The sequence below is a fragment of the Myripristis murdjan genome, chromosome 1 (genome assembly GCF_902150065.1).
Source record: "Myripristis murdjan chromosome 1, fMyrMur1.1, whole genome shotgun sequence".
In the NCBI taxonomy this organism is placed as follows: Eukaryota; Metazoa; Chordata; class Actinopteri; order Holocentriformes; family Holocentridae; genus Myripristis; species Myripristis murdjan.
Window position 1 is genome coordinate 3,327,691 of NC_043980.1, and position 23,881 is coordinate 3,351,571.

General features: G+C 43.5%; 1 protein-coding gene across 2 annotated transcripts in view; it reads left to right on the forward strand.

Annotated features, from left to right (window-relative positions):
* The window catches only part of LOC115374050 (apoptosis-stimulating of p53 protein 2-like), a 54,856-nt gene that overhangs the window by 1,645 nt on the left and 29,330 nt on the right, over positions 1 to 23,881 (forward strand). The window contains exons 1-2 of one of the 2 annotated variants that reach the window (XM_030073952.1): positions 6,843 to 6,913; positions 22,606 to 22,753. In XM_030073952.1, coding sequence (XP_029929812.1) covers positions 22,606 to 22,753 — 148 coding nt within the window. In that variant the 5' untranslated portion in view covers positions 6,843 to 6,913. Of the gene's footprint in view, positions 1 to 6,842; positions 6,914 to 22,605; positions 22,754 to 23,881 lie in introns of those variants that run through there. The other variant, XM_030073162.1, reaches the window with a different exon arrangement.

Consider the following 23,881-nt stretch of genomic DNA (forward strand, 5'->3'; position numbering starts at 1 on the left):
CTCTAGTTTGTGTCTGTAAAGTTTGATGAGGCTGTGATTCTCCTAGAGGTCACTAGAGGTCATTCTCTCCAGCGACGTCCAGTTTGAAAAAAAAGTCTCTGCCTGCAGTGAAATGGCTGCTATGGGGGCCAACATCATCACACAGGAATCAAATGTGGCTCATTGAATCCACAAGAGTCTCAGCTTTCCAGTCCAAGCCAACTGATGCAGCTCCAAGACTGTTTAGGCCCCAGTCTGCACACACACACCATTTTACAACAGGCCACAAGAACACATGTGGACTGCAGGCTTTGGGGCCCAAACTGCATGGGATTAGCAGAAGGTGGGCGTGTCTGCAAAGGGGAGAGAACCCATTTTCATTCACACAGCTGGAGGTCAGAGGTCAAGGGACCCCGCTGGAGATGAACATGCCAGTTTTTCCCCTCAACAGAATGTAGCCGAACTTTGGAGGGACATTTAGCAGGACATTGCTAAGGTCGTCTAGTTTGGTACCAGGGTCTTTACTCCAGATCGAGGAGTCTTTTCTCTTGAACGCCTTGAGCTCTCCGTCCTCCTCGGTTCAGAGCTGCTCCTTGTCAAACCGTGACCCGGGATGTCCGAGGACGACGGCGGCGTCTGGTTCGGAGATGCTGAAGCTCGTCCCGCTCCGCTGCGACCTGACTCCGATGTCTCGATGAAGCCCGAGGGACACAGGAAGCTCCTCTGTGGCTGAAAGGTCGCAGGCTCGATCCCTGCAGCCGCCACGGGTCCGACCGCCTTCTGCTCACGCTCCGTGGCTTCAATACTACATCAAAATGCAAATGGAGAAAGAAAGTCCAGCGCTGAGACCGGTTCATGCATGACTTGGCGGCCGGTCGATGGCTCCTTCGCCAGCTGGGCTTTGTGTTTTACTGGAAATCAATCTTGTACTTTACTGAGGCCGGTCCGGGCTGCAGGAACACAGCCGGGACAGATGTTGTCAAACTTCGGTTGCAGCTGCTAACCAACCATCAGAGGTGAAAGAATGAAAATCAAATCAAATCAAATCCTTTATTTAACCAGATAAGCATCATTGAGATTAAAACCTCTTTTTCAAGAGCGATCTGGCCAAGTAAGGCAGCAAACACAAAGTTACGACATTAAAAAACATTCAACAGGCAGAAAACATAGCATTCACAACAAAGTTCAAATTATAGGCAAAAATTTCAGACACAATTGCATTGTCCAAGAGTACTGGTTTCATAGTCTTTTAAAATATTTTTAAATTCTCCTAGCGTGACTAGGCCTGGCAATTTGAGGTCCTTTTGTAGCTCATTCCAGGTAGATGGACCAGCATAACTAAAAGCTCTTTTACCTAATTCAGTTCGCACCCTGGGAACAACCAGCTGAAGGGCAACTTTGGATCGAAGGGCATGCTGGTCCTGCTTGATGCACAAAAATGCGCTTAAGTAAGAGGGTACCAGCCCAATCAGAGCTTTGTGTAAGAGAGAGAGCCAACGCGTGAATCTGCGTGTGGGAAGAGACGGGCAATTTGCAGTGGTATAGAGAGTGCAATGATGTACTCGATTTCCGCATCTGGTGACAAAGCGTAAGGCAGAATTGTACACAGTATCCAGCTTTATAAGGTACTGGTCAGGTGCATGCATGTAAAGTAAATTGCCATAATCCAATACGGGGAGGAATGTGGTCAGGATCAGGTGACGCCTAACCTGAAGTGAGAAACAGGACCTATTTCTAAAGAAGAAACCGAGTTTAAGCTTCAGTTTCGAGACAAGTTTGTCTATATGTGCTTTAAAAGTTAGTTTCTCATCCACCGTGATGCCTAAATACTTGAAGGAAGTGACCCTTTCAATTTCGGTCCCTTCAGTAGTCAGTAATTTGGGGAGATCTGCTGGGAGTCTTTTCCCATTTGAGAAAAGCATAAACTTTGATTGATTTGTGAAGATGCTGCGTCGATGATATGAAGGAGATCCCAAAGGTTTCCATATCAAGAAACACGTTACATCATAACTCCTCATTTGAGTTTGATCCAGGGACAAACATGCAAAGATTTGTGTTGGTTGATTTGGGATTTAACCCTCTGATTATCTTTTGGGGTTAATTTGACCGCAGTCAGTGTTTAAAGTCTCTAAATACATGATTAACATTGTTTTGTTTTGTTTTTTCTTTCTTTATATTTAATGTGGTTTCCTAACGGGCACACGTGGGTAAACATGACATTAACATGATGGTTTGTACCCATCAGGGTTTCTGTGGCTGTTCTAGCTGCAGAAAACATACAAGAAATATAATAACATTTTGGTACCACTTTATAATAAGAGTACAACAATTAAGGTTAGTTAACGTTAGTTAATGCCGCAATGGTTAATTAACTGTTAGTCAATGATTATTATGGCATTTACTAATGTTAATAATATCTACAATGACCCTTAAATAACATATAAATTAACACGTTGGCATGAACAGCATTAGCACATGATTCTTAGACACATTAGGGTTAGGGTTAGTTAACTGTTACTTAACGTTTATTACCTGTTAATTAATATTTATTACCTGTTACTTAATGTGTATTATGGCATTAACGTTAATTGTTGTACTCTTATTGTAAAGTGTTACCAACATTTTACACATGTTTGTTTGTTGTTGTTGTTTTGGACACTGAGGAACTGGAACGTGACATTTATAATCTGTAGAATAGTTCCCTCACCTGACAGAAGCCCAGCTGTAGGGTCATAACCACACCTGGAGTAAGACAACACACCTGGAGTAACACCCCTGTAGTGATGTTATATTTTATTTAAAGAGCTATTTAGGTTGTCAGTACCTGGCACAAAAACTTGGGTAACATTTTTTATTATAATCATTTCCTGGAGGTTTAAATTACTGTGGCCACATTGAGCCCAAATGATAAATAATGTTGGTAAATGTGAGGTAACAGGAGGTTGAACGTGTACGCCGTGTGACAGAGAGGTAATATCGGTCGAATTGAAGCCTATAACTAAATCAGTCTCCTTTAAAGTTTTTCAAACTGGGATAAACCTTAAGAATGAACTGGCCCATGTTTTGCTGGAATCTTCTCAAGGACCCCTGGAGGTCCCCGGACCACCACTTTAAGAGCCTCTGCAGCCGCCGTGCGACGTTTCAATGGAAAAGGTCAAAGTTTGTTTTTTTTTCTTTCTTTCTCAGAAGCAGGCGTGTGCCCTCCATTGAAAGCAGGAACAATGGTACAATGGTGTTGTTCTATTATTAGCGCCGATAAATAGAGAGATTAGCTCAGCCGCTGGTCATGACATGTGTTGCTGTGTGTGTGTGTGTGTGTGTGTGTGTGTGTGTGTGTGTGAGGCCTGGTGTTGTGTTTCAGTGAGGGAACAAGATGATGCAGCTTCTTCTGCTGCTGTAAAGAAGAGAAGAAGAAAAAAAAACTTCTCTTGAATGGTGATCCGTCTGACGCTGCAGGAAAATGATTCGCTCCCCCCCTTTTGACGTCCCGCTCTGACCTCTGACCTCTGACCTTTGGCCCGGCCAACCGTTGGTTCCTTGCGATGTCACTGTTCATCTGGGAGCTGAAGTGCCTCAGTTTCTCAGGATTAGAGTGTCAGCCGAGTGTGTGGCTTTCAAATTTATTCATTGTTGTGGATCTGAGTTCCGGATGAAATGGACTCTTACTTTCTCGATTTGACGTATTTCCTGTTTAACAGAGGAAGTTTGGGCGGGACAGGGAAGGATCATTCGAGTGTAAACCGACAGGACAGACCTCCCTGTAACCCTAACCCAACAGGATCTCAGTCTGGGAGAGAAACACGCTTTTATTTTGAAAGGAACGAGGTGGAGATAAAGATTTGCGAAGGTTTATTTGGTTGAAATTTCAGTTTCCACTCGGTGGTGCAGGATGACGTCACTGTTTAAGACACTTGGACCCGCCGAGGTCATGTGAGGTCGTTTCATGAGGCCTTTGAGCCTCAGATTCTCGCGTGAAGAGGGTTTGCTTCATATTAGAAGATAATTTGGTTTCTGTTCAGTATTAAATTGACATATTTGAGCACTGAAAACAGTTTCCAAACGGTGAGCTCGAAACAAAACGTTAAAATAACAACTAATAACTAAATAATAAAATATCTCTAATGGGCGTCGGCCTTTGGACAGCAAGGTGTGTCGCTCCCAGCCAATCACAGCGCAGCACGGTGAGCGTCAAAAATTGCGCACACACAAAAAAGGAAATACAGTGAGGAGAAACGACAGTCGAGCCGCAACGAGAGAACTGAAGGACAGGATGAGGGTGACGAGAGACGTGATGGCTAAAGTTTCCTAGGACGGCGGCGGAATGAAGAAGAAGAATTTACATTTCATTCCATCGCCATCCTAGGAGAAGAAAGCCTCTCTCTGGTGAGCTTCGCCACAGACTTTGAATGCTGTGTTTAGGAACCACAACAACAAATCCCGCTCACGCTGCCTTTTATCAGAGATTTAAATTCACTGGCGGTCAAATCTCAACCAGCAGCAACAAACTGAAGCTGCTCTGGTTTTAAATGACCAATGAGTTCAAAAACATCGTTATTATTTTCCAGCGGGTAACGCTGATTGCAACCTGCTGCTGGTTTTCATCCACAGCTGTCCTCGTTCTTCCTGCTGTATCTGTGTGGTTTTCAATGCCACCGAGCTTCATCCTGCTCAAGCTGCTGCTGGTTTTCGATGCCTCTCATGTCATTTCACATCCAGATGCTGGATCCAGCTCTGGACGTTTGGGTTTGGGTTTGGAGATTAAAACTTTCTGTACCTTCACTGTCGTCGGGTTTCCGTCCAAATATATGGCAAATTTTATCCGAAATGTCAGAAAATCTGCAAAAAAAAAAAAAAAAGTGAATTTCTGCACGTTTCCATCCACTTCTGTTATGCGAGTATTTGGAGGTGAGCAACAGGTGGCGCTAATTCTCCAGCCGGGTGACATCATACCACTCACTGCAAAAACTCAAAATCTTACCAAGATTATTTGTCTTATTTCAAGTCAAAAATGTCTTATTACCAGTCAAAATATCTCATTGCACTTAAAATAAGACATGATCACCTCAGAAGTAACTTGTTTTTAGACGATTGTCTCTTGTCTCAAGTGAAAATTTGCTTGTTTCATTGGCAAAATTTGTTTCTTGTTTCTAGCTAATTTTCACTTATTTCAAGTGAATTTTCACTTTTTCCACTGGCAAATTTTGCCAATGAAACAAGCAAATTTTCACTTGAAACAAGTGAAAAGTGTCTTATTTTAAGTGTAATGAGATATTTTGACTAGAAAGAAGACATTTTTGACTTGAAATAAGACAAATAATCTTGGTAAGATTTAGCGTTTTTGCAGCGCTGCAGAAACAGAGGAGGCAGCGTGTCGGCGTCCTGGTAGATTGTGGCGTTTCGTTGTCGTTTGCTGTCCAGTATCACATTAATGTTGTTTTCTTTAATTAGCTCAAGAAAAGTTCAAGTCTCTTCTTCGCTCCAAACAGACCGGCTGTTGTTGGCGTCTGCCGCCATTTTTCCTCTGAACAGTGGAGCGGAAGTCACGTGATGATGAACGTCACCGTTTATTGGCTAAACCTGTTTCCATAGCAACTCATTCGCATTTTCCTTTTATCGATACACCAACTTTTCCACCTCCCTCCAAGCTTAAAAACATTTGTTTGTGATATTTGGAGTTTTTTTTTTTTTTTTTTTTTTTTTTTTTAATTTTCAGTGTTTCCATTCAGGTTTTTAATGCGCAGATTGAAACACTGAATAAAAGCAGGTGGATGTAAACCCGCCTGGTGCCTCTGCAGTTTTTCTTGGCACTTAAACTCGTTTCAGATGAACTTCAGCATCAAACAGGTGAGTCTCTGCAGTCTGGCAGCTTTTTTTTCCTACCTGAGGTCATCAGTTAACAGTTTATATGCCCAGAAATCCACGTGGCGCTCCTCATCCCCTCATCCGTCCTCTTTTTATTTTATTTTATTTTTTTGTTCTGGCTCATTCATGTCGTTTGACGGCGTTCCAGAACGACTGAGGTTGGATTTCTGGATGCGTCTCCAGCGTGGGATCCGCCTTTGGACCGATAAAGCCGAGAGGAAGATGAGAATTGAGGATGAAGGCTTTCTGAATCCCCCCTCACGCCCTCTCTCACACTCCGCCTCAATATTTTATAGGAACACGTCAAATTAAAATTCATACTGGAACGTGTGAAAGCCTGAGAGTAAAACGGTGAAATATCTCGGCGTGGTGAGATCAGGGAAGAGTTTCACACCCCTGAAGCTGCTTTTTAAGGGAAATGTTGGAAATGTAAGAAAGAAGTGAGCTGTACAAAGTTAAAATGATTAAATGAATAAAACTTAAATGACTAAAAAAAAATAATAATCTGAAAATCACTATAAATTAAATTAATCACCATATTTTTCATTGTTAAAATGGTAAATGACTGTGTTTCTATGGTGCCTCTCTAGTCCACCAGCCTCCTATTATAATGTGCATTAGTTATTATAACAGTGACTGTAATGCAGTGTAATTATAAAGCATGTGAGTCAATAAACAGGAGGGGAACATGTGGAGGAGGATGTTCAGTTTGAGGAAACTAACCGAGAGAAAAAGGGAAGAAATGAGACGAACTTCCCCGTGAGAGCAGCCCGGATTATTTAAGACAATAAAAGTCCCACCAAACAAACAAAAAAAAAAAAAAAAAAATCATTTTTCATCCTCAGAGTTCAGATCATGTTTTTCCTCCAAAGCTGACATGAAGACAGTGAGACAGGTGGGATTATCTCATCCCACCGGTGGATTTTCTTTTTTTTAGCTTTATGAGTAAAAACAAGATTCAAACTGTGAGTGACGTTTTTTTTTTTTTTTTTTTTTTTTTTTGCAGTGTAACCGTCAGCGTGCGTGGCTTCAGCTGATTTTGTGTTGAAATACTGCATTGCAGCTGAATTTGGTCAGAATCCTCTCTCTCTCTCCCTCCCTGTGTTTGTGTGTTTGTGAGTGTGTGTGTGTGTGAGTGTGTGTGTGTGTGTGTGTTTGAGATGCAGAACGCTCCGGCTGTTTCTGGTTCGTCTGAGCAGGAAAGCGTCACCTGAACGTTTCATAAAGTCTCCATTAGCATGTCCTCTTCCTCCAGACGCAGCTCACCAGAGCTCGCCGGGTTTCTTAGTAACTGTTGCTACAGTGACCAGACACACACATACACACACACACACACACACACACACACACACACACTCAAACACACACACACACACACACAGAGACAATATTCAAGGTCATATGGGAACAGTATTTTCATATTCTTCATTCTTCACAGAGCGTCACGCCCAGGCAGGGAGGCTGCTCTGTGGCTTCTGTCGCTGTGCAGTTTGGTGCCTTGCTCAAGGGCACACTGACAGCACACTGATCTGTTTGTTTCTCTGAATCCCAGTTAGTCACTGGCGAGGTAGCTGCTGCTCTTCCTGGGCTCCACATAACTAAACATCATATCACAACACAAAATTTACATCCTCATGCAACATGTATGTTTATGTATATATATATAGCTGCTTAACAACAGAAAAAAGAATCAATAAATCTTTCAGTAAAGATAATTACATCAATGACAAAGCAGCCACATGCTATAAGGAAATAGTCAGTATATAATCAGTAATACATTTAATTCAGCTCAAAAATAATATAGTATCTTTAAAAACAGTGAAAACTACGACGGCACACCAGAGCCAGGAGGAGGAGGGGGTCGGTAATATTCTGAGAAAAAAACTCAGACTTTTTGAGATTAAAGCAATGCATTTTTGAGAAAAAAAATCTCAGATATTCTCTGAAATAAAAGTGGAAATTATGGAAATAAACCCTCACAAATTTATGAGAAAAAGTGAAAAAGTTCTGAGATTTTAAAGTCACAAATTTGTGAGAAAAAACTCTGAAATTTTCTGAGATTGAAGTGAATTTCTGAGAAAAAAAATGTAAAAATTCATGAAAAAAATACTCAAAAATTCTAATATTATACAGTCACAAATTCATGAGAAAAAAAACTCAAAAATTCTGAGATTATTGAGTCACAGATTTGTGAAATTAAACCTGTATATTTTTTCAAGAAAAAAAAATCACAAATTCTGAGATTATTAAAGGCACAAATTTGTGGGAAAAATCGTAGTAATTCTGATACTAAAAGGTCACAAATTTATAAGAAGAAACCATAAAATGCTGATACGCCGTTGTATCTTTCTGATCCACGACACGCGGCGTCACGTTTTTTGCGTCGTGACATTTTGACCTTTGTGGCGTCGCCTCGTCCCTGAAGGCGACGTGGACGCCTCGAGGAGCACAGCAGCAGAGCGCAGCGAGGCCGAGGCTGCTGACCGTCTCAGACTGCTGAACAGCAGGCGTGTGTGTGTGTGTGTGTGTGTGTGTGTGTGTGTGTGTGTGTGTGTGTGTGTGTGTGTGGGGTGGGAGGTGGGGGAGTTAATCCAATATTGCGGCGTCACGTGATGCTGTCGGCCATATGGCTGCGCTCGGCCGCGCTGCCGCCTCAGCGTTTGGAGGGGAGCAGCCTCCTGAGCACAAACAGCAACATGAAGATGAATCATGACATTTTATTTTGCTTCATTTTTACTTCTTTCTGGCTTTTTGGGGGACGGACATTTCATCCTCAAATCACAACGTTCCTCCCTGCACACAGAAAGATAAAGGTACTAACTGGAACCACAAATGCTCTTCAGATGATGCCAAGAACCGTTTTTACCTCCACAAAGAACCTTTCAGCAAGAGGTTCTTCAACAAACCATTTATGTAGACGATTCTTTAAAGAACCCCCCAAAGGTGCCTCAAAGAACCTTAAAAAAATGGTTCCTTCACGAGCCATAAGACTTTAGACTTTAGACTTTATTGTCCCCGAGGGGAAATTCGTGTTCACAGCACACCACAACAGTTTGACCAACACGAAGAACACACAGCATCGCATATACAGAAGCAGACATCACGCATGCACATTAGACATGACATTTAGACATACATAACATAAGACATACACTGCAAAAAGTCCAAATCTTACCAAGATTATTTGTCTTATTTCAAGTAAAAATGTCTTATTTCTAGTCAAAATATCTCATTACACTTAAAATAAGACATGATCACCTCAGAAGTAACTTGTTTTTAGACCGAACAACCAAATTTTTACTTGACACAAGGGAACAAGTAAAAATTTGGTTGTTCCGTTGGCAAAATTTGTCTCTTGTTTCAAGTAAATTTTCACTTGAAACAAGTGAAAATTGTCTAAAGACAAGTTATTTCTGAGGTGATCATGTCTTATTTTAAGTGTAATGAGATATTTTGACTAGAAATAAGACATTTTTACTTGAAATAAGACAAATAATCTTGGTAAGATTTGGACTTTTTGCAGTGTAAACACCATTAAGAAAATGGTTCTTTAAAGAAGCATGAGTGAACAAGGAAAGGAACTGTCAGTTGCTGCCGCCACCAGATAACTCCAATAAACATGAAGAACCTTTAGCGCTTTAAAGAACCACAGAAAGTGTGTGAGGAACCAGACTCTAAATAAAGAGGTTCTTCAGCTGCTGATGGTTCTCTGTAGAACCACAGAGCGTTTCGAGGAACCCTTTAAGAACCAGTGTTTTTGAGAACCTCGACTTTTCTGAGGCCTTGAAATGTCCTGCGTCGTGTCGCTGAACCTCGAGGCGTCAGAGCGTCTTGAGCACACTCAGATTATTCAATATGAATCTGACTTTCTGGATTCAGCGTCCAAGCAAATCTGCTGTATGTCTATAATCTGATGGATTGACCAGATTACAGGACAGGAGACTGGACGGTTTCTGCAGGTTATTTTTCCAGGTTATTTCTGTGGCAGAATTGGTCTTGCATTTCATTGTGAGCGGCACCAGCGAGGTGTGAAAATATCTGCAGACGACGCTGCAGCTTCCTGAGCGAGGCGAGCTCCGGACTGAACGTCTGAGGACAGAAAAACCACAAATGAACTCCGACGCTGCTCAAGACGAGCGCCGCAGTCAGAGCGGGGAGTGTGTGGTGCTGATAAAGCTCGACCCAAACGTCCCTGGTTAGAGTCAGTGTGTGTGTGTGTGTGTGTGTGTGTGTGTGTGTGTGTGTCAGCCTGAACACATTCATCTGTCAGACGCTGAATGCGCTGACGGGATTAGAGCTCGGCTGTGTGAATCCATATTGAGGATGAATCTGAATTCCTTTCAGCGAGCTGTCAGCTCCGCTCTCGGTTAATGGGTAATTAATTTTCTTTCCGTTTAAAAAAAAAAAAAAAAAAACCCTGGAGCCGGGCCTTGTTGGCGTTAAGCTGCATGATGTCAAGCTAATTCCTCCTTAAGACCTGCAGCCTCAGGAGTTTGCTGAGGAGGGGGAGGGGGCCAGGGGTCAGTCTCATTTCATCAATCTGCCAGTGGGATGAGATAATCCCACGATATTTCCAACGCTTATCAATTTGTTTCCAGGATTTTCTCAAATCAAGAGTCATTTTCTTCTTCTGTCTTGATCCCGGCGGCTGATCTGCCTCGTTCTGCCTCGTTTCAACACGTTTCTACAGAAAAAAAAAAAAAAAAAAAAAAACTGAACGAGTGAAACTGCACTGGAAACAAGTGGGATTATCTCATCCTACTGTCAGATTTTTTTTGACCTCGTATGAAGAAAAACGTTTTTACAGGTGTTATATGCAAAACTGAGAATTGTTTGTACTGCAGACGATTTGGACTGAAGAAAAAAGTGGACTAAGAAATGAATTAAATTAAATTCTGAATCATCAGTGGGTTTGGCTGAGGACCATGTAGACTCAGATGGGGGCGGGGCTTATTCAGAGAAAAAAAAGATTGAATTTGTAAATTTACAAGATCGCACTCAAACTCAACACAACACACACATTTATGAGAAAAAAATGTAAATTCTGAGTTTAAAGTCGTAAATTTATAAGATATTAGAAAAAAATGATGTAGTAGTAGCAGTAGTGGTAGTAGTGGTGGTAGTAGTAGTAGCAGTAGTAGTGGTAGCAGTAGCAGCAATAGTAGTAGTAGCAGTAGTAGCAGTAGTAGTAGTAGCAGTAGTAGTAGTATTAGTAGTAGTATTAGTAGACATATACCTAAGTCCAGTTGACCTGATTCAATTTCCTTGAGAAGTAGCAATATTAATAGTAGCAGTAGTAGCAGTAGCATTACTATTAGTACTAGTACTATTTGTAGTAGTAGTGGCAGTAGTAGCAGGAGTAGCAGTAGTAATAGTAGTGGTTGTAGTACGCTAGTATTAGCAGTATTAGCAGGAATAGTAGTAGTATTAGTAGCAGCACTAGTAGTAGCAGTAGTAGCAGCAGTAGTAGTAGTAGTAGTAGCAGTAGCAGTAGTAGTAGTATTAGTAGTAGTAGTAGCAGTAGTAGCAGTAGTAGTATTAGCAGTAGTAGCAGTAGTAGTAGTATTAGTAGTAGCAGCACTAGTAGTATTAGCAGTAGTAGTAGCAGTAGTCGCAGTAGTAGTTGTAGTATTAACAGTAGTAGTAGTAGTAGCAGTAGTAGTATTAGTAGTAGTAGCAGCAGTAGTAGCAGTAGTAGTAGTAGTAGTAGTAGTAGCAGCAGTAGTAGCAGTAGTAGTAGCAGTAGTAGCAGTAGTAGCAGTAGTAGTAGCAGCAGTAGTAGTATTAGTAGCAGTAGTAGTAGTAGCAGCAGTAGTAGTATTAGTAGCAGTAGTAGCAGTAGTAGTATTAGCAGTAGTAGCAGTAGTAGTAGCAGCAGTAGTAGTATTAGTAGCAGTAGTAGTAGTAGCAGCAGTAGTAGTAGTAGCAGCAGTAGTAGCAGCAGTAGTAGTAGTATTAGTAGCAGTAGTAGCAGTAGTAGTAGTAGCAGCAGTAGTAGTAGTAGTAGAAGTAGTAGTAGCAGTAGTAGTATTAGCAGTAGTAGCAGTAGTAGTAACTGTCCTGTGTATTTATACATGACGTGTAAGTGACTCTGAATAGGAAGAAGATCATTTGTGTCCTAAATTTGGTTAAAATTTCTCTTAAAAAGCCTAAATTTAAACACTCTGTGGTGACTTCGCTCCAGTGGAGTGTGTGTGTGTGTGTGTGTGTGTGTGTGTGTGTGTGTGTCTGGCTCAGGCTCAGCTCTGCAGTTTCTTGCAGCGGCCTGTCGTTCCGTCGGCTTCCTGCCCGCCGCGTTCAGGTGCTCTGCTCTGCCAGCGAGGCTTTTGGACTTGCAGGCCTCCGTAGCCCACCTGCCACCTGCCGCCTGTTTTCATGTCATGTGCTGTGCAAAATGTCGCTCCCTGTGACGCGGATGAGAGAGCAGATTTGCTGTTTCCACCAAAAACAGGAGCGTCTTCTCGGCTCGGCGCTGCGTCTCGGTTTACATTCCTGCAGATGACAGGATATCACAGAGCAGGCGGGTCGACACCAAAACCCCCAAAGAGTAAATCACACCGGCCGATCATCAGCAGGAGCTCAGAGGGGAGGGAGAGGATGTGAGAGTAGATTCGTCCTTGGAGCGAGGCCTTATCATCATTTCTGTTTTATCTGCCGCTCCGACTGTCAGCTGCTCTGCAAATTTGTGTATGAAAATAAAACGCTGCCGTCACGGAAAACGCTGGGCGCCGCAGATCTGTTGACTGTCATGTTTTTACTGTCGCTGGTTTCCAAGCTCCTCTGAAGGTAGGAGATCACGGAAACCCCCTGTGAGCCCAGGACACCGCTTCAAAAAAACATGAAAATGAGGCTTTTTTTTTTCTTGTAAATTGCAGATAAAGTGTCTCTTTGAGGGCAGTGAAGGCAGCAGTGGGTTTGTGATGCAGATCGGTGCTTTACATGTCACAGGTCTGAGGCCTGAACCACATGCTCCTGTAGACACAACAGAGAACCGAGAACAGGCCACACACACACACACACACACACACACACACACAAGAGAACAGTGGTGCTCAAATGGGGGCGCGGGTTCCCCTAAGGGTACACTGGAGTACTGCAGGGGTTATGTGCAATTTTTTTAAAAACTTGAATTTTCAAGTTTTTTTTCTAATAATGTTCTGATTTTTTTTTCTTGTAAATATTCCACTTTAATCTAAGAGGAATATTCAGGTTTTGTTCTCATAAATTTATGACTTAAATTTCGGAATTTCTGAGTTTTTTTTTTCTTCTCGTAAATTTTCCACTTTAATGTATTTGTGATATTAAATTTGTGATTAAATTAAATTTGTGAGTTTTTTTTTTCTCAGAAATTTCGGACTTTTTTTAATCCAAGAGAATATTCTTTTTTTTTCCTCATAAATTTACAACGTAAATCTCAGAATTGCTGAGTTTTTTTCTCATAAATTTAGGACAGAATTTCAAATCAGATTTTTCAAATTTTTCCCCACATTTTTTTTCTCGTAAATTTACCACGTTAATGCAAGAGAATATCCAGGTTTTTTCTCATAAATTTCTGACTTTAATCTCAGGATTTCTTAGGGGTTTTTTTTTCTCATAAATTTTTGAGTTTTTTTCTCATAAATTTACCACTGTAATCTCCAAAGTATCCAAGTGTTTTTCCTCATGAATTTGTGAGGTTTTTCTCACAAATTTGTGACTTTATAATATCAGAATTTTCAGTTTTTTTTCCCTCCTATACATTTACAAATTTAATGAGTTGAGTTTTTTTTTTTCTTGGAATATTACCCTCCCCTCCTCGGCTCTGTAATTTTTTTCTCCCTCCAGTGGCCCTGTTGTACTGCTCAGGGGGAACTTGACTGAACAAATATTTGAAAAGGGAACATCCCTGAAAAAGTCTGAGAAGCTCAGCAGACCGCACAGATCCAGCTGCACGTCTCTTCCTCAGAGACGAGCTGAGAAACGTTCGTCATGAAGAGCTTGTGGTTCTGCTCAGAGCGCCGCCCTGTGGCTGCTGCAGGCGGGGCAGCGGTGACGTTCTGCTCCAACAGGAGGTCTCACTCCCGCTCCTCGCTGGCGTCCTGAGGGACGGACACGCCCCCCCGGCGGCTCCTGGGTGACCTCCATACGGTGACTGACGGCGGTGACCCACTTCCTGTCCAAGAAGCTGAAGACAGAAACGCTCCAGTTCCAGTTTGGAGCTGAAATGTAGGACAGCAGGCAGGCGGCGGGGTCGCTGCTCGCCGTGACACACATCTCTGCTCCAGTCTTACCTCACCTCTTTTTGCTTCTGCTCATTTCCCCCCAAAGTGGAAATGAAATGATCATTTATTGTAATTATGTATTATGCTGAAGAACCTCCTGTTAACGAGCCGTCTCATCACAGACCGACAACAAATCAACGTCTTAAATACAAGTTGATTTATTTTGAAATGTTTTTGACACATTCTGGATGATTCCCTCTGCAGTGAAAGTGCAGCTGCAGGCAGAGGTGATAACAGCCTTTACTTCTGCTGTCCTCAAGTTGATTAGAGCTGCTTTGGAGATTAATATGCAGTCCAGTCTTGAATAGCTTTGAGTGAGAATATTCTCCTTGTTAAGGTGATGTTGTCCTTCATCGTCTAGCTTCACGTTACAGGCCTTTAGAAGCCACTGTGGCGTGCTGCCGCCATCTTGTCTTCCCTCGTAGACGATTTAATGAAATCTCCCGAAAAAAAACAGCGACACAGTGAAAGAACTTTTTTTTTTTTTTTATCTGTGTATCTAATACGTCTTTAAACTTTAGCAACCTGGTTTTTGTAGCTGAAGGCGTTACGACTGTTTCATGAATGACGTAAAGCTTATGTAGCGTCTCCAGGTGTTTTCACCACCAGGGGGCGCCACTCTAGTCTGGAAAAAGTCAGTGAGCGAGTCAGTGACACACCTACGAAGACATATTAGGGCCACTGTTGGGAAAAAAACAATTATGGAGCCCAGGGAGGGGGGTGAAGTTGTAAATTCACAAGAAAAAAACTTGGATATTTACTAAAATTAAAATGGTAAATTTTACGTGAGTAAAACTCTATGAGAATTTTTGAAATAAAAACTCAAAAATTCTGAGATTATAAAGTCAAACATTTGTGAGAAAAAAAACGTAGAAAGCCTGAGATTAAAGTTGTAAATTTCTGAGCTATTAGAAAAAATCGATTATTGTTTTTCGCATAAATTTGTGAGTTGTTTTTTTTCCCCGGAAATTCTAATTAAAAAAACAACAAGTTAAAATAAAACGTTTTTTTAAAAAACAACACATTAAAAAAAACAAAAACAAACAAACAAACAAACAAAAACAGAGTTTTTCAGTGTCAGTGTTTCAGATTAGTCATGGAGAACAAGAGTAGAGCCCTGCGGCTTCTGAATGTGGACATGGCTCCATGTGGCCTTTTGGTATATGTATTATCATTTACTTTACATATTTAGGGACTCATCATGGAGTCATAAAATACATGTCAACACATTAAGACTAACAACACACAGCACAGCCACAAATACACACAACCAACACCAGCACCAAATCGAATTCACAAGAAAGCTCTGTATGATGATGTCATCTCTTTAGATAATTAAGACTTAAACAGTCTTCATTTAACAGTCTACTAAATCACAGATATTAGTGGGATGCCTCGCTCTCTGCATCATGTCAGATCTTCAAGGACAGAAATGAAATCAGTAACAAAAGTCATGGTTTTCTGCTTTGTTCCTTCTGTAAACAAATCCAGTCTTGATGAACTCCATGTCGCCGTCGTGGCCACACAAAGTCTCAGTAGCTGATCTTCTGCTGATGTGCTGCCATTTCTGCTGGTTCAGAACGTCCCACTGTGGACTGACACAGACTGCCAGCTTCTCCTCGTTTTATTTTCTCCTTTCACTGAGTGTGGCGTTTCATCTTTATTTGCTGTGAAGTTGAACTGCTCAGAAAACTGTCCGGTGTATAGCCACAAGGCAGGACGGGACAGGATGGGACAGGACGGGACAGGACGGGACAGGACGAGGCAGGACGGGACAGGACACGACAGGGTGAGGCAGGACGGGACAGGACGGGACAGGACGGGACAGGACGGGACAGGACGGGACAGGACGAGACAGGGTGAGGCAGGACGGGACAGGACGGGACAGGACGGGACAGGACGGGACAGGACGGGACAGGACGGGACAGGACGGGACAGGACGGGACAGGGTGAGGCAGGACGGGACAGGGTGAGGCAGGACGGGACAGGACGGGACAGGACGGGACAGGGTGAAGCAGGATGAGGCAGGACGGGACAGGGTGAAGCAGGACGGGACAGGGTGAGGCAGGGTGAGGCAGGACGGGACAGGGTGAAGCAGGACGGGACAGGGTGAAGCAGGACGGGACAGGGTGAGGCAGGGTGAAGCAGGACGGGACAGGGTGAGGCAGGGTGAGGCAGGACGGGACAGGACGGGACAGGACGGGACAGGACGGGACAGGACGGGACAGGGTGAGGCAGGACGGGACAGGAGGGGACAGGACGGGACAGGGTGAAGCAGGATGAGGCAGGACGGGACAGGGTGAAGCAGGACGGGACAGGGTGAGGCAGGACGGGACAGGGTGAAGCAGGACGGGACAGGGTGAAGCAGGACGGGACAGGGTGAGGCAGGGTGAGGCAGGACAGGACAGGACGAGGCAGGACGGGACAGCGTGAAGCAGGATGGGACAGGGTGAGGCAGGACGGGACAGGGTGAGGCAGGACGAGGCAGGACGGGACAGGGTGAGGCAGGACGGGACAGGGTGAGGCAGGGTGAGGCAGGACGGGACAGGGTGAAGCAGGACGGGACAGGGTGAAGCAGGACGGGACGGGACAGGGTGAGGCAGGACGGGACTGGGTGAAGCAGGACGGGACGGGACAGGGTGAAGCAGGACGGGACGGGACAGGGTGAAGCAGGACGGGACGGGACGGGACAGGGTGAAGCAGGACGGGACGGGACAGGGTGAAGCAGGACGGGACAGGGTGAAGCAGGACGGGACGGGACAGGGTGAAGCAGGACGGGACAGGACAGGGTGAAGCAGGACGGGACGGGACAGGGTGAAGCAGGACGGGGCGGGACAGGGTGAAGCAGGACGGGACGGGACAGGGTGAGGCAGGACGGGACAGGACGGGACAGGGTGAAGCAGGACGGGACAGGGTGAAGCAGGACGGGACGGGACAGGGTGAAGCAGGACGGGACGGGACAGGGTGAGGCAGGACGGGACAGGGTGAAGCAGGACAGGACAGGACGGGACAGGGTGAGGCAGGACGGGACAGGGTGAGGAGAGCGACACACATCCTGTTAGCCCCCTAAACTGTGTCCCTGCGTGCGGCGAGCGTGCCGTGGAAAACAGCCCCTGTGTGTTTTTACCTCGCCGGCAGCTCCTCGTGCTGTCGGAGAGTGAAACAGCTCTTTGAGGGCATAAATCCCATGATGCACCGGGCCATCTGTTCCTCCAGCGGGGTGGCTGCTGGCGGGACGGGAGCCAGCTCACCTCCCACCTCCCCCAAACCTGCTCTGCCTCAGGCTTCTTTATTTACCCAGGGAGCGCCGGCAGCTCCTCTCTGCCTCCCGTTTGGACTGGAAGCTGCCCAGTGCTCCAGTCTGCTGCTGGGGGCTCAGCATGTGGAGGCGTGAGCCACGGGGACACATGCCTTCACACTGACCGGATCATTTTTGGGTTTTTTGTAACATCAATATGACCTGAGTCGACACCTGGATAATTTAGGCTGCTTTCTGATTTATTATATTAAATCAAACAATTTGTAGCCGACTGATCAATGAGAAAATAAACACATCATGTAGAATATCAACAAATATTCAGCAGACAGGTTTGCCATTGATTTGATATTTCCACCGTCAGTTTATCATATAAAATCTCTTATTTCACTTATTATTCATTCATTTATTTATTTTTTTATTTTTTTTTGAACATGTTGTATAAAGGGCAACAGACAATGCAACAACAGGGCAACAGAAGAAAAGTACAAAAAAAAAATCTATTTCCTAGATGGCCAGCCCATGTTCAAAAGGGAGTAGGAAGAAGTTAAAAACTGATATGATCCTACCCCTTGAGTTCCTGCATATTACATATATATTGTATTATACATAAGTAATTATCATCAATATTATATTATTAATCGATAAAAATATAGAAAATATAGACACATAGTTGATAATAACTGATGCAAATATTTCAATTTAACAAAAAAAAAAAAAAAAACTGATTTAAAATGTTTGTTTTTATTCCTCCTTCCCTCTGAAACATCTCGGGGGAGGGATGAGCTGAGGATTTGGCCGTATCTCTTGCTATGACGTGCTGCCGAGGGTCATACAGCCTAAATACACCGCCTAAACCGGTTGGGCAGATTTGCATGGATCTTGCTCCTCAGAGGATGAACCCTGTCAGCTTTGATGACCTCATGACCTTTCCTCTAACGCCGTCGTGACGCCAAAATGGCAACTTTGCACACAAGATATTTTATTTACTTTATTTAGCCTTTACGTACCCAGGGAAGGTCCCGCTGAGATACGGGTGTCTTCTTCCGGGGAGTCCTGCTGGTCAAGACGGCAGCTCGGTTAGTTTCACAAAAAAATAATTTCACTTGGCAGAACAGAAAACAATACAGAAACTCAACACAAGGGAAATAGTGAAGGAAAGGAGGCATGCAGGTGATATCCAGACCCAGTCCACCTCCAGTCAAGGAAATGATGTAGAACAGCAATTAATTAATCAGTGCATCACCATGATTTTTAGCAATTGACGCTATGCTCCCTAAAGGATGGTTCCCCTTGATTTTGGTGACCTTGTGACCTCTCCTCCAGCGCCACCCTCAGGTCAAACATCTGGCGTGCATACAACGTATTTGTTAACGTAATGGACGGGTTGCCAAATAGTTTGCTGAGGATGAACCCTGCCAGTTTGAGTGTCACCGTCACCTTTCCGCTGACACCATCCTCAGGCCTCATGGTAAACTTGGGAACTCTTAATCCGTCGGGCAGATTGTCAGGACGTTTCCTCCTGAGACCCAGCAATTCATTTTTGTCCTCTGTAGGGGACATGAGTTTGAGACCTCTAAGTCAAACACAATTTATGCCACCTATTTGAGTCCCACTTTCCTGTCAAGAGGACATCCAGGGCTTTCCAGTGATGTCACATTTGTGGGGGTGTGGCCAACAGAGAACATGATCTCTCTTTTCAAAATGGCGGGAATCTCAACTTCTACATTTTATGGCAGTAGAGGAGTTAAGTGATCAATTTTTTGCAGATATCATGCTTCTGTCGATAATAATCAAATTGTTTCTTCAATATGAAAGTCTTAACTTCAATTTAGTAAGATTTCAGGAATGTACAGTAATTTCAACCCTGTCAAAACACAACTTTTGTTCAATGTCCTTTGTAGAGGACAGCGGGACTTGCTAACTGTTATTTTTATTCAATTTGCATACATCAGGAAACAGAGGGCTGAGTGAGGCAGAGAGGATTTTGATGAGGTTTTGATTGTGGAAGGGAGATGTCAGGAGATGAAATGCAGGAAGGCCAGACAGAGGAGCAGGAAGGTGAAAGCTCAGAGGAGGAGGAATCAGCTGTTGAGGAGCCTGAGTCTGAGGGAGAAAGTCAGGGCACCCGCCGTGCACTATGAGTAAAGAGCAGCATGTAAGCTATGGCTATGAAATTCCTACAGAAAGGGAAATGAGAGCCTTTTTAAGTTGAATGCACGTATGCACACACACACACACACACACACACACACACACACACACTCACACTCACACTCACACAAACTGCACACACACACTCAATTAAAAGCTTGATTTGGCAAGTTATCGACTCATATAGTTAATAACACATTTCCTAAATGTGTATTAAACTATGCCTCTCCTTTCTTTATCATGTGGAAAAAAAAGTGGAAATCATCTGTTCTAAGTGTTTGGGAAATTACAAGACATTTTACGCCAAGCAAGACCCGATGTCCTCTGTAAGGGACATTTGATAAAAAATAAATAAATAACATTTCTGATTTTTTTTTTGCTGTGACATGTTTCTTTCAACTACAATACTTGAATTATCTTAAAAAAATCGAAATATCAAAACATTTTTTCCTCTGGGTCTCAGGAGGATAAGCACATTCATGCTCCCAGAGTCTGAACCCTGTTAATGAGTTTTGGTGCTCACATAACATCTTGTGGTGCCAATCTTCTGGCAAAATGTCAAGTTGCTATCTCCAGATCTACTCTGCAGATCAGGGCCAAACAGACCTGCAGCTTGTGAACAGGCAGGGCAGGCGACTGCTTGGGGCCCCGCGCCGACAGGGGGCCCCTGAGACTCGGGGCCCAAGGCTTGTTTTTACCGAAATGTCTCAAAAATGTATTAGCTGCAATAACCCCCCCCCCCCCCCCCCCCCCCCCCCCCCCTTAAACAAAAAAGGACAATTTGCAATGACAGCTCAAGGCAGAATCTGAACCAGGGCTGAAAAAGTGCTGATAATGTGGCTTATTTACGATGTCACAGTTGTTTTTTTTATTATTATTTTGTTTTTTATTATTCTTTACATTTATATTTTCACCTACTTTATATTTTCAAAATGACAAGGTTTTTCATGTTATTGAATTCTAATATATTAGGTATGGTATGTGAACATTGGGAATAATAAAAAAAAAAAAAAAAGTATTGATTTCATACATTTTTCGTTGGTGTCAGAGTAATTATAACATGATGGTAATGGACACTGGTCGGAAGGGCCCCCTGGGAATTTTTGCTTAGGGCCCCAACAGACTCAAGAATCGCCTCTGGGGCCAAAACCACCATTTCAGCATGGGGGGGGGGGGGGGGGGGGGGGGGGGCAGACATTTTGGGAATGCCTGCACATTGAATTGCTAATATATTCCAGCAATAGATAGATAGATAGATACTTTATTCATCCCGAAGGAAATTCACAGTTTTCAGCAGTATCCACAGATTACAAGATTAAATAAATAAAAAATAAAGAATAAAATATGACACTAGAGATCTAAAGATCTAAGTACCCAATTTGCCAAAAAAACAATGTGCAAAAAAACAAAAAAAAACAGTGTGCAATATTTTGGGTGGGGGCATTTTTGGAGTGCCTGAACATTGGGGGGGGACTTGTACCTCTCAATGTATGTGGGCGTTTGGGCCTCGACGCAGATCACCATGGAATCTAGAAAACACTTTGATGCTCCTCAGAGGATGAACCCTGATCATTTTTGTGATCTCTTAGCCTTTCTTCTAGCGCCACCTTCAGACCAAAATGTCAGATTTGCACACGAGAGCTACACGAGCATCTTAAAGGTGGATTGCGGTGATATTTGACGAGTGCCTTCACGCTCCCCAAAGGAAGAACCCTCTTGATTTGGATGAGCTTTAACACTGATCTTCCGCCATATTGCCAAATTTTGCTGTCTCAGAATCGACGGGTCAGGTTGTGATGAAGTTTGTCGAGCACCGCCACGCTCCTCAGAGGATGAACCCTGTCAGTTTTCCCCACTCTGCCACTCCTTCCTGAACGTGTGATCATGTTAGTGTTGGTTCCTCTCAGCCTGATGGGAGAACGTTCCTGCGGTTCCTCGTTAACGGAGCCGAGCTGAGATCCAGGTCATGTGCACTGACCCGCCGCGCCTTTTGTGTTGTGTTTTTTTTTTTTTTTTTGTCTTGTTCCAGAGTGAACGTGGCGGAGTGTAACTGTGTCCCCCCCCTTCCTTCGGTATTTAAAGAGACATCTGTGGGCGCCGTCCTCATTCTGTCTCCATCCTGACGCGAGAGAAAAGAAAAAAAGACGACATTTTTTCTTTCCTCTGCACGTGCACTTCTTGTCACCGTCCGGAGAAAAGCTCGTATCTGCACCATCTCAGCTTCTCGGGAGCTGCAGCGTGCACGAACCGCCTGGGGTCACGAGGGTTTGCTTCAACTTTGCAGGAGAGTCAAAACAAAAACCTTTAAATAAATATAAATTGAGGTTAATATTTTTAAAAGTGATCATTTTATCACAGAAAATACAAAGGGCTTGTACACAAAATGCACTCCTCCATCTCCTTGTGGGTTTTAACTTCATTCATGCGTTTCATTTTCACCCAAAATGCTGGTTAACTTCGCCCTGGCTCCTTGAAATGCAAAGTTCATTCATGCATGTATTATTTTAATTTATTTATTCTTTTATTCCATCACAATATTTACTCTATTGATCTATACTGCAGAGGAGGTTCGTTATTTTATATTTCTAAAATCTAGTGGATGCAGTATAAAAGTGCCATTTTATCGACTTATCAAAAATAAGCTTCATGCTGTCTTTTCAGAAATGTCCATTTTTTTTAATAATTTTCTTTATTACTGATAAACCTTGAGAGCTGCTGCTGGTAGTTTTCCTGTTTTTCGGAGAAACCTGCTGCTCACTTTTCACAGCGAGTTTCTCCACGACCATCAAAGACAAACAGGTCAGATGGACCGGAGAGTCTAAAAATACCTCCAGTGCATGCTGGGAGACTCCGGCGTGCATTTGGCTCCCGAACAGGAAGTAAAGATGCTGGATGAGATAAATGAGTTTCAGGGTTTCCTCCGCTCGTGGAGTTTGAGGAATAAAAACAGAGGTGAAATCTGAGTTTGAAGAGAAACTTTGAGACTGAGTGAGTTTTTTTGCGGTGTGTGTGTGTGTGTGTGTGTGTGTGTGTGGTGAGCGGTGAGTGATCACAGTGACACCGGCCTGATGTTTGATCCCCTCTGTCTTCCAGATGTTTCTCACCGTTTTCCTCAGCAACAACGACCAGCACTTCAGCGAGGTGCCGCTCACGCCCGACACGCTGTGCAGGGACGTGGTGGAGCTCTGCAAGGAGCCCGGGGAGGGCGACTGCTACCTGGCTGAGATGTGGAGGGGCTCCGGTCAGTTCCTGTCTCTGTCTCTGTCTCTGTCTCTGTCTCTGTCTCTGTCTCCAGCTCGTCCCGGTGTATCAGCCCAAAGTGAACCCCCTGACCAGACTATACCCACCGTATAGTCCAGTTTAAACCCCGGGGTATACTGTGGGCTAGGCCAGACTGAAGCCCTCTAGTCCATATTACACACACACACACACACTAGAGGGAGTTGTTTCAAAAGTCTAACAGATCTCTCGATTTGTGCTCTGACATGCGGTAATTTCAGCAAACAGCGGCGAGTCTCTCTCAGTCTCTTTAAAACGTATAGATCAAACTCTGTTAGTCCCACAAATGTCCTTTAGATGAGGAAGGTCGCAGGAGAAGACGCTGCGTGTTAGGAAGCAAAGGTTTTGCCGTAATTGAGAGTTTATTCAACCTCGCTGGGGCCAGGACAGACAAACGCTGCCGCCGGGGTCTCAGAGTGACGGGGCGGCGAGTCGCCCTGAGGTCAGGTAGGGGTGTAGGGCTTTCCCCAAATGTACACATACACACATGTACGCATAAAAACTGGGTGCCCTGAGGTTGATTCAATGGCACAACACAGTGATGGAAAAAAGTTTTCGGACACCCCATGCATTTGTGAAATATTGCATTAACAAATCACTCTTAGGTCTTCAAGTGCAATTTCTTTTTGTATAGTCACAGCCAAAATACTAAACAAATCCTAAAAAAGCCATTAAAAACTTCAAATTGATTGGTTCCATAAAAATACAGAAGAAATTTGGAGTATTGGGTCATTTTGGTACCAGTGATGAAGGTGGTTCTTTTTATTAAAAGACATAATTTTTGCTGCCAAGCTTGGTGTCTATATAAAGCAGCACATCTGAAAGTTCTTCAGACACAAAAATGGCTAAAACAAGGAACCTAACGCAGGAAACACGCCTGAAGATAAAGATTACACTGTCAACTATTTAGTTTGGTTAGTTTTTCTTGGAAACAATAAACAAACAAAAAATATATATCATTTGTATTTGTTTGTATCTGTCTAATGCAGCCACACCTTTTGAAACAAAAAAAAAAGAAAAGATTTTTCCACAAATATTTCATGATAATATTTGAGATTGTGAAAAATTTTAAGGGTGTCCGAAAACTTTT